At 40.7% G+C, this 16,292-nt stretch overlaps 1 protein-coding gene across 3 annotated transcripts in view; it reads right to left on the minus strand.

The window, feature by feature from the left end:
• Nucleotides 1–16,292, minus strand: part of KCNMB2 (potassium calcium-activated channel subfamily M regulatory beta subunit 2) — a 424,156-nt gene that overhangs the window by 42,156 nt on the left and 365,708 nt on the right. For all 3 annotated transcript variants that reach the window (XM_060405120.1, XM_060405123.1, XM_027958237.3), the window contains one exon: nt 2,308–2,430. In XM_060405120.1, the coding sequence (XP_060261103.1) occupies nt 2,308–2,430 (123 nt within the window). The remainder of the gene's footprint in view (nt 1–2,307; nt 2,431–16,292) is intronic.

The raw sequence follows: 16,292 nt of genomic DNA on the forward strand, positions 1-16,292 counted from the left end.
CTCTTTTGATTCACAATTTTCAACTCTATTCTGACACCGTTTTCCCCTATGGGCTTGGCTGTTCACTGCTGCTCTGAGTCATGTTTGATAAGGGCCTAGCTAAGCCATAGGGTGAAGGGGACAGAGTGCGACCTTGGGTTTCAATCTTGATTCAGTCACTGGCTAGTTGTTGGACTCTTGGAAGTTTACTTAAACTCTCTTTTCTTCAGCTTCCTCAATTGTAAAATGGGCATAATAATCCTTATCTTATAAATTAGAAGAGACAGTTTATGAAAACATGTAGTGCAGAGTAATTGCTTCTTATATATTAATCCTTTTGCTTGTAAAATTTATATAGACAGCAAAATATATTTAATTAAGTTACTCAATGAGAATAAATGAAAGGTGAAACAAATGCATCATGCTTCCACCTGCTCTGATAAAACCTTCAGAATCTGAGGACTGGCTGTGACAGTCACAGCATTCCTATAGGGCACCGAAAACTCTGCCTTCCACACCATCACTGGTAGTGACATTTTTTTTAAGACATGAGGAAATATTATACTTAATATGGAATTTAAAAATAATGCATAAAGTTTCAGTCTTATTGTAAAGGTCTTGCTGAAAGATGATTCAGCTAAGCTACCTGAAAGCAAATGAAAAATAACTTGATTAAGCATTGAGAAAAAGCGTGTGAAAACCTAGTGATGAACAAAGACAGTAAATTTTCAATTGATCTGCTTCTCTCATGATGAGTACCAAGACTTTGATCAAACACTAGTTGCCTTCTGAGCTGTAATTTTACTTAAACATCATGTCATTATTTTTTCCATAATTAAGATAATATAACATTGAAAAGCATTTGAAAAATGGAGGAGTAGAAAACATAATTTTACTTCCAGGCTTTTTCCCACATATATTTTTTTGTAGCTGCAATTATAGTTTATATGCAATTTTTCAACTTAAAATTTCAGTTAATATTATGCTCAGACAATTTGAGCTGCTAAGTGACATATTACATTCTATGATTTATTTAACAGATTTTCTATTGTGAATATTAAAGTTGCTTCCAAATTTTTGCTATAATACAAAATTATTGTGAGGAGCAATTTTGCTTTTAGAATTTTAAAAGGATTTTATCTGTAGGGAAATATATATTTTTAAAAGGAAAAATAGAAGTACCAGTTATTAGAATTTATACTCAAGTAAACCTCCTGCAGGTCCTTTTTCTTGTACCCAATGCCATTTATCAATTTTTATCAGATTCTGCAGGCAAATGAGTCTTGCTTAAGTTTCAATATTCATATAGGCAGTTGTGTTTAAAATTTAGCTTCACTAAACCCAAGAAACAGCACCAGGTTAATAAGAAAAAGACACAGAAGAAAAAAGAGAAATCAAATATTCAAAATGGCCAGTGAAGTTTGTGAATGCATTTATTTCCAAGGCAGAAGACTGGATTGGACTGAATAATTATCATTTTGTCTTTCATTAAAACTGCCTTTGCCCTTTAATCTTTTTTACTTACCCCCTCCCCATTACTCCCCCATGCCAGGCTACTTTTCCAAGGAGTCTGAAGGCTCCCTGGACTTGTCCATCCTTTTTTCATTCTATCTTAGTTTTTGCTTTCCTTCCCTGCCATATGTCCAGTGCCTTGAAGAATTTTTATCATATCAGCTCAGTATTTATTGAGCATCTACTATGTGCCAGGTATGGCGGTAGGAGGTGAAAATTCAAGGGAGACTAAAACACAAATTCTGTGCTGGTCAGGAGGATATTGGGAAGTTTGATTGAATGGGTATCTGAAGACAAAGATAGAAGTAGCCAAGAGACCAGTGTGTGTATAAGTACAGGGGTAAAGAGCATTTTGGGCTTCCCTCATAGCTCAGTTGGTAAAGATTCTGCCTGCAATGTAGGAAATCTGGGTTCAGTTCCTGGGTCAGGAAGATCCCGTGGAGAAGGAAATGATAACCCACTCCAGTATTCTTGCCTGGAAAATCCCATGGACGTAGGAGCTTGAGGGGCTACAGTCCATGGGGTTGCAAGAGTCAGACATGACTTAGCGACTAAACACCACAAACCACCATCACCAAAGGGCATTTCTGATAGGCAACAGCTTTTGCAAAGCTATGTAGTAGGAGTGAGCATGGAAAGTACAAGGAGGAGAAGGCCAAAGTGCCTGAAACCCTGTTCCTTCAACCCAGAGCCCATTCATTCTACCTTAACACTTGAAAATAGAAAGCTCAGTTGCCTAATGCTTTCTCCTTGGTGGGCTTTCTGTGTATTCTGGTTAAATGATTCCAAAAAGCCCCCTGAGTCCCAGTTATTTACCTTTTCTCATCATGTCTGTAAGATGAAGAAGTCCGGCCACTGGTCCATATAAACATCTTAGAGGATGTTGGTCCAGGGGCTTCTTTCCTTAGGGTGGAAGTCCTGGAGGAGTGGCGAAAAGACCTAGAAGAGATACACACTGAAGTTAAAGCCATTACTTAAAGTTTGGGGAACTTTGTATCAATGCCTGCTCAGTTGTTTCAGCGTGTCTGACTTTTTGCAACACCCTGGACTGTAGCCTACCAGGTTCCTCTGTCCATGGCATTTTCCAGGCAAGAATACTGGAGTGGGTTGCCGTGCCTTCCTCCAAGGGATCTTCCCAATTCAGGGGTTGAACCCATGTCTCTTGTGTCTTCTGCATTGACAGGCAGATTCTTTAACCACTAGTGTCACCTAGGTAACCACTCTGTATCAATAGCACCAATAAATCTTGGTGGATTGACCATCTTAAATAAGACCAGGTTTCTCTTGCTGTAAGGCAGCAGTGCTCAATTCTGGCTGCACATTTAAGTCAAATGGGAATCTTAAAAATTATTGAAGCCTGGATCTCTCCCTCAAAAATGTACATTCAGTCTTTTTTTTTTTTTTTAACTTCTTAGGTGTTTCTAATGTATTGCTAGGATGAAGAGGCACTGCTTTAGGGAAACATGTTTTCTAATTGATGTTATTATCATATTCCCTCCAAGATATCTCCTCCAAAAATATAATTTGGTAGAGTTTTTCTTATAGCCGCTCTGTGCAGCATGTGGGATCTTAGTTCCCCAACCTGGGATTGAACCTGTGTCCTCTGCAGTGGAAGTGCCAAGTCCTAACCACTGGACCACCAGGGAACTCTCTATATTTGGTCCAGTTTAGCATTCTGTATTTTTCCAAAGTTCTGGTTCAGGGTTGGTTCTATTCCTCTGTTCCTCTTCAAGCTGTTTTCCTTGATGCTGACAGATGTGACACGTTCGTGACAACAGATCATCTTTTAAATGTGTTCAGCTGTGTTCAGCTAAAGCTGAAGGTTCATCCCTTGCAGCTGAGCCTCTGAGAAAATTATGGCATCAGTGGCAGCAGATATTCACTGCTCCTAAGGGCCAGGTTTATAGGATCCGGAGTCAAGATGTTTGAAGACTGTTGTGTTCTTTTGGGTATGACATGGTTTGGGGATTAGTTCTTTCATCTTGAAGTTAGAAATATGAAATGTCATAGCATTCTTAGTCACATATATAAAAGTTAAAATGATATTTAATAAATAGAGAAAAGGAAGAAAGGTGATTCCTTCATGGATGTGTGGTCACTCATGGATTTCCTTTAGGTTGAGCATAATATTATTGGTAAGCATGAGACTGGAAATGATATTAAGTACTGTATACTAAATCTGGGCTTCCTCAGTGACTCAGCAGGTAAAGAACCCACCTGCAATGCAGGAGACACAGGAGGCTTGGGTTCCACCCCTGGGTTGGGAAGATCCCTTGGAGGAGGGCATGGCAACCCATCCAATACTCTTGCCTGGAGGAATCTTATGGATAGAGGAGCCTGGCAGGCTACAGTTCATAGGGTTGCAAAGAGTCAGACATAACTGAAGTGACTGAGCATGCACACACTATATTAACTACTACATGCCAAGAAATTTGCATATATTATCTATGTATGTGTCATGAAATGTGTGTGCCAGCGAACTTCCCTGGTGGTCTAGTGGTTAAGACCCTGTGCTTCCAATGCAGGAGGTGCAGGTTTGATTCCTGGTCAGGGAGCAAGATCTCACATGCTGCTCGGGTGTGACCAAAACCATAAATAAATAAATAAAGATTAAATAAAATAGTACAAGATGAAAAAAAAATAGAAATGTGTATGCCAATATCTATGTGATGCTTATATTATGAAAACCACTCAAGGTAGATAATGCTATTATTTCCAGGCGACAAACGATGCTTTTCGGAGACTGAGCTATTTGCTCACATTTAGAAAAGGTGGAGTCGTGTCTGCTTGTCTCCAATCCTTGTGCTTTCTGGAGAAAGATATGTAATAGTCTAGCCCAGAGAGTCTCAATGTACATAGGATTTACCTGGAGATCTTGTGACCATGCAGATTGTGATTCAGTGAGTCTAGGGAGGGAGCCCAAGATTTTGCATTTCTAGCAGGCTCCTGATGATGCTGATATTGCTAGAGGAAACACAAAGCACCTAAGACTCAGAGCATGTACTCATAATGAGTGGTTGTTATGAGCCTAGTTGGTTTTTTTTTTTTTTTTTACTAGTTAGCTGTGTGGCCTTGAGAAAGGCGCTTATTTTTGCAGGGGCTTCAGTTCAGTTCAGTTCAGTCGCTCAGTCGTGTCCGACTCTTTGCGACCCCATGAATCTCAGGACGCCAGGCCTCCCTGTCCATCACCATCTCCCGGAGTTCACTCAGACTCACGTCCATTGAGTCCGTGATGCCATCCAGCCATCTCATCATGGGTCGTCCCCTTCTCCTCCTGCCCCCAATCTCTCCCAGCATCAGAGTCTTTTCCAATGAGTCAACTCTTCGCATGAGGTGTCCAAAGTACTGGAGCTTCAGCTTTAGCATCATTTCTTCCAAAGAAATCCCAGGGCTGATCTCCTTCAGAATGGACTGGTTGGACCTCCTTGCAGCCCAAGGGACCCTCAAGAGTCTTCTCCAACACCACAGTTCAAAGGCATCAATTCTTCGGTGCTCAGCCTTCTTCACAGTCCAACTCTCACATCCATACATGACCACTGGAAAAACCATAGCCTTGACTAGACGGACCTTAGTCGGCAAAGTAATGTCTCTGCTTTTGAATATACTGTCTAGGTTGGTCATAACTTTTTTTCCAAGGAGTAAGCGTCTTTTAATTTCATGGCTGCAGTCACCATCTGCAGTGATTTTGGAGTCCCCAAAAATAAAGTCTGACACTGTTTCCACTGTTTCCCCATCTATTTCCCATGAAGTGATGGGACCGGATACCATGATCTTAGTTTTCTGAATGTTGAGCTTTAAGCCAATTTTTTCACTCTCCTCTTTCACTTTCATCTAGAGGCTTTTTAGTTCCTCTTCACTTTCTGCCCTAAGGGTGGTGTCATCTGCATATCTGAGGTTATTGATATTTCTCCCAGCAGTCTTGATTCCAGCTTGTGTTTCTTCCAGTCCAGCGTTTCTCATGATGTACTCTGCATATAAGTTAAATAGCAGGGTGACAATATACAGCCTTGACATACTCCTTTTCCTATTTGGAACAAGTCTTTTGTTCCATGTCCAGTTCTGACTGTTGCTTCCTGACCTGCATACAAATTTCTCAAGAGGCATGTCAGGTGGTCTGGTATTCCCATCTCTTTCAGAATTTTCCACAGTTTATTGTGATCCACACAGTCAAAGGCTTTGGCATAGTTAAGAAAGCAGAAATAGATGTTTTTCTAGAACTCTCTTACTTTTTCCATGATCCAGTAGATGTTGGCAATTTGATCTCTGGTTCCTCTGCCTTTTCTAAAACCAGCTTGAACATCAGGGAGTTCACGGTTCACATATTGCTGAAGTCTGGCTTGGAGAATTTTGAGCATTACTTTACTAGCATGTGAGATGAGTGCAATTGTGTGGTAGTTTGAGCATTCTTTGGCATTGCCTTTCTTTGGGACTGGAATGAAAATGGACCTTTTCCAGTCCTGTGGCCACTGCTGAGTTTTCCAAACTTGCTGGCATATTGAGTGCAGCACTTTCACAGCATCATCTTTCAGGATTTGAAACAGCTCAACTGAAATTCCATCACCTCCCTAGCTTTGTTCATAGTGATGCTTTCTAAGGCCCACTTGACTTCACATTCTAAGATGTCTGGCTCTAGATTAGTGATCACATCATTATGATTATCTGGGTTGTGAAGATCTTTTTGTACAGTTCTTCTGTGTATTCTTGCCACCTCTTCTTAATATCTTCTGCTTCTGTTAGGTCCAGACCATTTCTGTCCTTTATGGAGCCCATCTTTGCATGAAATGTTCCCTTTGTATCTCTAATTTTCTTGAAGAGATCTCTAGTCTTTCCCATTCTGTTGTTTTCCTCTATTACTTTGCATTGATTGCTGAAGAAGGCTTTCTTGTCTCTTCTTGCTATTCTTTGGAACTCTGCATTCAGATGCTTATATCTTTCCTTTTCTCCTTTGCTTTTCGCCCCTCTGGCTTAGTTGTTTTTAATCTGTAACATGGAAAGTTTGGAATTGATAACCTTTGGGATCCTTCTCAGCTCCAAAGTTTTGTGACTCAGTACATTGAAGGATGAATTAAGGTGTATTTAAATCGTGTACTGATTTCCTGGAAATAGGTCTGGGAATAGATTTCCTTCTGTAACCCTTGGGTCAGCATCAGAGATGGAACAGAGGCCATGGGAAGTGCTTGAGGTTTGACAACCAGTATAAATGCAAGATATAATACTTCTACCCTTGGTCTCTCAGGATGAATGACAGGAATGAAAAGATACACCTGAATGGATGCCCTGCACTGTTTCAAAAAGATTTAGAAGTTGAATCTGCTGAGCTCTGGGATCTGGGACATTTAAAGTTATTTAAGTTTCCTTTTGAACATCTTTAAAACAACACATAAGATAGAATAGGAATTAAATTTGTTGTTAGAACTAGACAGTCTTTGAAAGTGAAAGTGAAAGTGTTAGTTGCTCTGTCGTGTCTGACTCTGTGACCCCATGGACTGTAGCCCATCAGGCTCCTCTGTCCATGGCATTTTCCAAGCAAGAGTACTGGAGTGGGTTGCCATTTCCTTCTCCACGAGATCTTCCCAACCCAGGGATTGAACCTGGGTCTCCCACATTGCAGGCAGATTCTTTAACCTTTGAGCCATTAGGAAAGCCCAGACAGTATTTAGGAAATAAGAATGATTTGTGTTTGTGTGTGTGTGTGTGTGTGTGTGTTAGTCGTTCAGTCACGTATGACTCTTTGCGACCTCATGGGCTATAGCCTACCAGGTTCCTCTGTCCATAGAGTTCTCCAGGCAAGAACAGTGCAATGAGTTGCTATTCCCTTCTCTAAGGGATATTCCTGACCTAGGGATTGAACCCAGGTCTACTTGCATTGCAGGCAGATTCTTTATCACCTGAGCCACCGTGTAAGCCCCAAATGACCTACTTTATAAGAATGAAGATTGGCTTAAACCTTCAGGAAGGTATTTCAACACTGACTCTGGTGGAATCTTATCTTTTTAGTCACTCCTCAAGGTGACTAAAGGGTTGGGTTGGAGCAGACAAAAAAAGGGGCACACTTTGAATTCAGGTAAAGCAATAAATTGCTGAGCTCTCACCATCCTGTTACTAGATATAAGCCAGGCTTTAATAGACACACCATCCATATTATAAATGATTTGAAATTATTCCAAGTGAAAGGGGCTGTGGTGATTTTAACATACTTAACAATGCTTTCAGACTATGTGTCATTTCAGCATTGCACCCTTGCGCTGCTGCTTGAAGATGATACAGAAGGGAAGAGATGAAAGGTATCCTTATTCTAATGAACTGTCTGACGATTGTTGGAAAGGACTTAATGACTCCTCAGCTTATCCTAAGAAGTGGATTTGGAGTTTCTCCACCCCAGTTTTCTTCTACAAACTATTATTTAAAACCAGCTGAGTTTGTTGTTAATTAAAATTAAATGAGTAGCTTTAAGGACAACAGTATAAAGGTTCTGTGGAGGTTGAAAAAAGTTCCAGGCTTCAAAGAAACACCCAGAATATGTTAACAGGAGTTGGTTTGGTGGGTCCCTCAGCTCAAATGCATCTCTCCTGAACATCTCAAGTAATTATCTCTGTTCACTTTATAAGACAAGGAACACCTCATTTGAATTATGATTAGAAAATTGATATGGAGACAAAGAAACCACTTTATAAAATTTTGTAATTTGGAATCCTAGTATGGAAAAGAGACCTGTAATGGTGGATGCTTGGGGCTGAGGGCAGGGGGAGGAAACTTGGAATGAATTCTGTCATCCAAAGACCAGGAGCTAGGGTGAACCTGGCTGAGCCTTGACAATATGATTGCAGGTAATCAATATGGTCTGAAAACCAGATGCCCTAAAAGACATAATCTCAGCTTTGAATGAAAGCAGCAATCAGGGAGCATGTAAGAATTTCTTTGCTTCAGGAATTTATAGAGGGCCTCTTTCCATTTCTCAGGCATACACCTCAGTGGGTTTCTACCTCTCTGACTCAGCTCACATTTCCTCTCTGCCTCCCTTTGCTGCTGGGTGAATGAGTTCTTCTGTTTCCAAGGCCATCTCAGGTGTCATCTCTTCTGTGAAGCTTTTTCTCACCCCCACAAACAGCTTCCTCAGCCTGGCTCACAGCTCTTGGTACCTGCCTCTGGTAGAGCAATGCCGTGGGTCTCCAGGGCAGGGCTGTGTCTTATGCCCTCTTTTGGCACAATGCAGGACCCACAGTGATGCACTGGTCATGTTCACTGCCTGCCTTGACCATCTAAGTATCTGTTGTTGGAAAGTATGACCTAAACAGCACGTGAAATACTGACAGCTTAAACTGGTTTTGCTTCCTTAAAGCAGGTTGTTGATTAATCAAACCTGCAGTTATTTTATAGAGACAGCATTGTGCATCTGCAGGATGGAAACTCTGGTCTTCAAGATCACCCTGGCCAAGAGTCTTCAGTCTCTGGAACTCAAAGAATAAAAATATTGCCACCAGAGCCCTTTATGAAGCAAGAAATCCTTCAGTAAGGAAAACTTGGCTTCCAGCAGTACTAGTAGTTTATATAGACTGATAGGAGAATAGCCAATCAGCTTCCAAGTTTGCAATTCTCCTAACCCTTTAAAACCCACCTTGATCCCTGGATCTCGGAGACAGATTTAAGAGGCTTGCCTCCTGTTTTCTTGCTGGTCAACCTCACAACAAAGCGCTTTCTTTTCTCCAAAGCTGGTGCCACTGTATGGGCCCCTGCTTGGTAACAGGACCATAGGTTCCGACCTTGGCCTCCTGTGTCACGGCTCCCTACTGCTGGACACGCTGTTGTCTCACTCCAGGTCATTTCCTGAGCTCAGGATGCAGTTGTTTTTCCCATTCCCCACCTCCTCGCTTTCCTTCTCCTGATTGTACCACTCCTTCCGCCTCTCTCTCCTTCCTCTTATTTTTAAAAAATACATCTATTTTTGGTTTGGCTAGGTCTCCGTTGCTGTGCATGGGCCTTCTCTAGTGGCAGTGAGCAGGGGCTACACTAGTTGCAGCGCGTGGGTTTCTCATAGCGGTGGCTTGTTTTGTTGCAAAGCACGGGCTCTGAGTGCTCAGGAGTTAGTAGTTGCAGCTCCTGGGCTCTAGAGCTCAGGCTTAGATTTGTGGCACATGGGTTTAGTTGCTCTGAGGCACGCGGAATCTTCCTGGCCCAGGGATGGAACCCATGTTTTCCGCATTGGCAGGTGGATTCTTTACCATGAGCCACCAGGGAAGCCCCTCCCTCTGTCCCTTTTGTTGACGTGGACAGAAAGTTTCTATTACTTGCTAAGCTATCACTCAGTAAGGTTTTCTTTAGAAATGGCAGCATATTCTAATGAGAATGTGAGCAGGAGAGTCAGATGTTTGTTTGCCTCTTGGCATCACCACCTATCGACTGTGTGACTTTAAACAAATCAGTTTAACATTTCTGTGTCTTAGTTTCCCCAGTTGTAAAAATGGAAATGATAATACTTATCTTTCTGGGTTGCTTGGAAGATGAGTAACTTAACAGATTGCAAAAGTACCTTGAGTAAATCAAGGCACATGCTACACATTAGTTTACTTCTTTTCCCCCTTGTTCATAATTTTAAGAGTAGTGAATTAGATTTATCTTTTTTGTAAAAAATCTAATTAAGGAGACTTGTACTTGTACATTGAGACTATTGATTTTCTTTTTCTTACTGGTCAGAGGCAGAGAGAAAACAGTTTTCTGAGGTATTGAGATAATGAAATCTGAAGTATTACACGTCCTCATTCACCTCGATACCCATCTCAAGCCAGAGGAGCATAAATGCAGCGACTCTGAACACTGGCTGAAAAATATAATCATTGGGAGGAATTTAAAAAAAAATCTTGGTGCCTAGATCTCAAACCAGACCAGTGAGAATCTCTAGGGGTGGGTCCCTGATGTCAGAATTTTTTAAAAAGCTTTCTGGGTGATTCTGAGGTGCAGCCAAGGTGGGAAACTCTGCTAAAAATTCTCAGGTTCTGGTTTCACCTGAGTTCTTTATGGAGACTCCCCTTGCCTCTAAAAGCTTCAGCTGGAGAGTAACAGTTCTATGAGGGATACTGCGCTGTGGCTTCTCATTTCCTTCAGCACTGAAGCCTCAAGGTGACAGCTGCAAGGACAAGTGGCATGCAAGGCAGGGAAAGAGCAAAGTGGATGCAGTTTTTTAGTGTCCGTGGCCTTGAGCTATGCATATGGGGTGCTCTTAATGCATTCTGCTTTATTAAATAGCAAGCAGGAGCCAGCAGAACTATTTAACACCTAATTACATGTCTAATCTTGTGTAAAATTGTAACACTAATGACATCACAGCAGCAACTTAAAAGGTCACTTGAAGCACAGAAATTTAGGAATGCTTCTAACATGGGACTGTATCTCTTGCAGACAGCAAATTATATGTTCTCCCCAGGAATTGAGTTGTTTTGGCTCCAGGGCCTTTGGAGGGAGAAGCCAAATGTAGGGTGATAATTTTAGACCTAGTGATTTAATTTAGAAGACACTGGTATTTCTTATTAAGAGCAGTTTTAAATATCTTTGGAATGTTTTCTTCCAAAGTGAACTACTATACCTTGTTTTAATTAAGTCATTTGAGTATCTGTTAGATAGCATTTGTAAGTGTGTTCCATGTGCAGGCACCAAGCCACCCATTTCTGCTTCTAAGGATAGTTCATGGAGGAGTCAGACTAATACATCGACACTTGCGCTATACCCGAGCTGCTCTTCCTAAGGGTGCTACAGCTTCCCAGTGGGTATGTCCAATAGCTTCTTGTCTTTCCACACCTTAAATAAGGTTGCTGAATTTGTTATTTCTTTCAGTTTGCTGAATTTGATTCCTTCTAAAAATGTATTACCACCTTGACTTAAAGAGCAAAGCTCTCTTGGTTCTCTTTCTTACTCCCGAGTTGCTTATTCCATTTCTTTGTTGGGTTCCTATTTCTCTGTTCACACCTTAAATGTTAGCATCTGAAGGACTAGCAAGTGCTACTGAATAGCCTCTTGACAATGCCTCACAACAGGAATGTAAAGACCTTTCTCCCCCATCTGATGCCTGGAAGACTGAGTGAATAGTTCCACTTGCTTTTCATCTGTAGAGGTAAAGAAGTTTATCACTGAACATTGTAGCCTTTTTGAAAAGGATCAGACAGGAATGATTCTCTGAATTTTTAGTGCAGGCTGCTTCTTAATAGCTGGGTTGACCACGTATGGACTTCTCTGCCTGGAGATGGGTGTGGGAGTCACTTATGACTTTTGTCACAGACGTGGACCAACTTTTGTTCATGTAATTGAGATGTGCTTGATTTCTGTTTCAGGAGGACACAGCTCAAGTTAAATAACGTACCTGTTCTTTAACCTGCTAGTAACTTGGCTCATTGAGCTCAGCCATCTGGAGGCTCTGGGCTTCTAACATTTCATTCTATCACTAATTGCTTAAGTGCAGACAAAACACTCTGTCCTTGCACTCTCCAACCTTTAGGGTGCCACCTGTGAAAGGATGACTGTGGAGCTGCACTCTACTCTTTCAGTTAAATCAGCATTCATTTCTTCATTCAACAAATATTTATTGAAGATGTAACCCTGTGGCAGGCACTGAGCCTGGGTGTTGGAGGTATAGTGATGAGCACAACTGCGTGGCCCTGATCTATGGCGCTTATGGTGTATCTAGATGAGGAGACAGACAAGTCAGACAAGTGTGGGTATGGGGTTTAGTATAAGATTGTTATGCATATCATGCGATGAAATAAGTTTTGCATCACATTTACAGTCATAACAGCTATCAGAAATGATGATCTCAGGGCTTAATTGAAAGAAATTTGAAATTAGTTTCAGGTTGAAATCCTTCCATAATTACTACAGCTCCACAATGTACTAATTATATAACCTAAATACATTGTTAAACTTCCCTGAGCCTCATTTTTTCTCATCATGGAAATTGAAGTAGTAACGAATATCATACTGTTCATGGGGTTCTCAAGGCTAGAATACTGAAGTGGTTTGCCATTCCCTTCTCCAGTGGGCCACATTCTGTCCCAAAGAAAGGCAATGTCAAAGAATGCTCAATCTACCGCACAATTGCACTCATCTCACACGCTAGTAAAGTAATGCTCAAAATTCTCCAAGCCAGGCTTCAGCAATACGTGAACTGTGAACTTCCAGATGTTCAGGCTGGTTTTAGAAAAGGCAGAGGAACCAGAGATCAAATTGTCAACATCTGCTGGATCACTGAAAAAGCAAAAGAGTTCCAGAAAAACATCCATTTCTGCTTTATTGACTATGCCAAAGCCTTTGACTGTGTGGATCACAATAAACTGTGGAAAATTCTGCAAGAGATGAGAATAGCAGACTACCTGACCTGCCTTTTGAGAAACCTGTATGCAGGTCAGGAAGCAACAGTTAGAACTGGACATGGAACAAAAGACTGGTTCCAAATAGGAAAAGGAGTGTGTCAAGGCTGTATATTGTCACCCTGCTTATTTAACTTATATGCAGAGTACATCGTGAGAAATGCTGGGCTGGAAGAAGCACAAGCTGGAATCAAGATTGCCGGGAGAAATATCAATAACCTCAGATATGCAGATGACACCACCATTATGGCAGAAAGTGAAGAGGAACTGAAAAGCCTCTTGATGAAAGTGAAAGAGGAGAGTGAAAAGCTGGCTTAAAGCTCAACATTCAGAAAACGAAGATCATGGCATCTGGTCCCATCACTTCATGAGAAATAGATGGGGAAACAGTGAAAACAGTGTCAGACTTTATTTTTTTGGTGATTGCAGCCATGAAATTAAAAGATGCTTACTCCTTGGAAGGAAAGTTATGACCAACCTAGATAGCATATTCAAAAGCAGAGATATTACTTTGCCAACAAAGGTTCACCTAGTCAAGGCTATGGTTTTTTCAGTAGTCATGTATGGATGTAAGAGTTGGACTGTGAAGAAAGCTGAGCACCAAAGAATTGATGCTTTTTAACTGTGATATTGGAGAACAGTCTTGAGAGTCCCTTGGACTGCAAAGAGATCCAACCAGTCCATTCTGAAGGAGATCAGCCCTGGGATTTCTTTGGAAGGAATGATGCTAAAGCTAAAACTCCAGTACTCTGGCCACCTCATGCGAAGAGTTGACTCATTGGAAAAGACTCTGATGCTGGGAGGGATTTGGGGCAGGAGGAGAAGGGGACGACAGAGGATGAGATGGCTGGATGGCATCACGGGCTCGATGGACGCGAGTCTGAGTGAACTCTGGGAGTTGGTGATAGACAGGGAGGCCTGGCGTGCTGTGATTCATGGGGTTGCAAAGAGTTGGACACGACTGAGCAACTGAACTGAACTGAACTGAATGAATATCATAAAGAATTGCCATACAGCTGATTTAAAATACGGAATGGCATTGAGTAGGCACTCAGCAAATAGTCAGTGTTTTCCATTTGGAAGAAATTGGAGAAAAAAAAAATTTTTTTTTTCCAAATTGGCCATACTAATCAATGGCTCTTCCATTTAATTCATTTTTTGAAAAGTTCTATGCAGAAATGGAAAATACATTTCTCTGTGGTCTTAATTATTCCACTACACAATAATTCATTTCTTAATGAAATTTTCAAGTGGATAACCACATCTGATGTTCAGTTTGATTCTCTTCATGCTACATATTTAAAACCAGTTTGAATTGTTAAACATTCTCTCTATCGGGCATCACACATACACAGTTGGGGCGAGAAAACCTGCTCATAATTCACATGTGTCTGCTAGATTGGTACAAATGACAGATTTATGCTGAAACCGTCCATCTCCTCTTGGTGAATGTGATTCAATTCTTGCTCTATTTCAGGCAAAAATCAAGGAGGATAAACTACAATAGGAGCTTTTAATAGAGAAAAACTAGAAATGATAATAATAAACATAAAGGTATGAAGTATTTCCTTAGATCCATAAAAATAATGCATTTAAATGCATTGCTTTATTTAATTCTGACAGTAACCCTTATGAGAGCTCTTTCTATTTACCAGGAGAGGAAATTGATATTTGGAAAAGGAAGTAAATTTCTGAGGTCACATAGCTATTAAGTGGTGGAGTCAGAATTTCAACCCAAGCCTGTCCAGCTCCAAAACTCATGCTCTCATCTGAAAACACGGTACAAATGAACCTATTTACAAACTAGAAATAGAGTCACAGATGTAGAAGACAAACTGTGGTTACCAGGGTGTAAGTGAGGGGAGGGACAAATTGGGAGACTGAGATTGGCATATACATGCTGCTGCTGCTGCTAAGTCACTTCAGTCGTGTCCGACTCTGTGTGACCCCATAGACGGCAGCCTGCCAGGCTCCCGCATCCCTGGGATTCTCCAGGCAAGAACACTGGAGTGGGTTGCCATTTCCTTCTCCAACGCAGGAAAGTGAAAATTGAAAGTGAAGTCGCTCAGTCGTATCGACTCTTAGCAACCCCATGGACTGCAGCCTACCAGGCTCCTCCATTCATGGGGTTTTCCAGGCAAGAGTACTGGAGTGGTGTGCCATCGCTTTCTCCACTACTACATATAAAATAGATAACTAATAAGAACCCACTGTATAACACAAGGAACTCAGTACTCTGTAATGACCTATGTGAGAAAGGAATCTAAAAAAAGAGTGAAAGTGAAGTCACTCAGTTGTGTCTGACTCTTTGAGACCCCATGGAATGTGGGCTTCTCTGTCCATGGGATTTTCCAGGCAAGAGTGCTGGAGTGGGTTGCCATTTTCTTCTCCAGATCTTCCCACCCAGGCATTGAACCTGGGTGTCCCACATTGTAGGCAGACTCTTTACTGTGTGAGCCACCAGGGAAGCCTTCCGAATACCATCACTTTGAATGTTAGGGCTTTAACGTATGAACGGGGGGGACACAAATGTTCAGTCTATAATATTCTAATCCAGCAGCACAGGCTTTTCTTTCCCACTTTTCTTATATCTATGTCTCCTTCTCTCACATGATAACCTATGATTTCCAATTACATTAGTTTGTTTATTTTTCTCTATTCTACAATATACTCAAAATAGTTTTAGGATAACTACCCTGCTCCATTACCAACAAGAAACAAATAAGTAAAATTCAGATTTCTTTACAGTTCTTTTTCTCCTTAAAACATTTCTCCCTTAAGGGTATAGGGTCAGAATACACTGGGTTCATAAGTTAGTGATATTCTTTCTTCTTTCTCTGCACTGATATGATAGCAATCTGAGATAGAGTTTTCATTGCTTTTTAAAAAATATATGTTTAAGATTTGCTTCCAAGGTTTATTTTATGTGCTTAATATTAATAATTTGAATACTAGATTAATATAATTCTAGTACTATAATAATAATTTTAATTTGAATTAAAAGAAGGAAAATATAAAACATTTGCTTACATTTGTATAAAAATATGTGTGGAAGAATATACTGGAAATTGATCACTGATTCTGAGGAGAATTGAGTGTCTCAGATGAGAATTGTGGGCTGGGGGTACTTTTCATTGTGTACTGCTCTGTACTGATACTTTTCAAAATTTTGGGTAATAAGTGTTTTATCCATTAAAAATAATTAAAAATTCAGAAGAAAAGAGGGGTGGATATATGTGTATGCATAACTGATTTACTTTGCTGTACACTTGAAAGCAACACAAGATTATAAATCAACTGAAATCCAATAAAAATTAAAAATAAAAGAATGTAAAGAAGACTTAAAAAAAAAGAAATCATTAACTCTGGAAGCAGAAGAAACTGAGTTCAAACTCCATTTCTGCTCTTATCCTGTTAATGTTAAAGGATGCAAGCTAATTACCTTCTTTG

This window comes from Ovis aries, chromosome 1 (assembly GCF_016772045.2).
Source record: "Ovis aries strain OAR_USU_Benz2616 breed Rambouillet chromosome 1, ARS-UI_Ramb_v3.0, whole genome shotgun sequence".
NCBI lineage: Eukaryota > Metazoa > Chordata > Mammalia > Artiodactyla > Bovidae > Ovis > Ovis aries.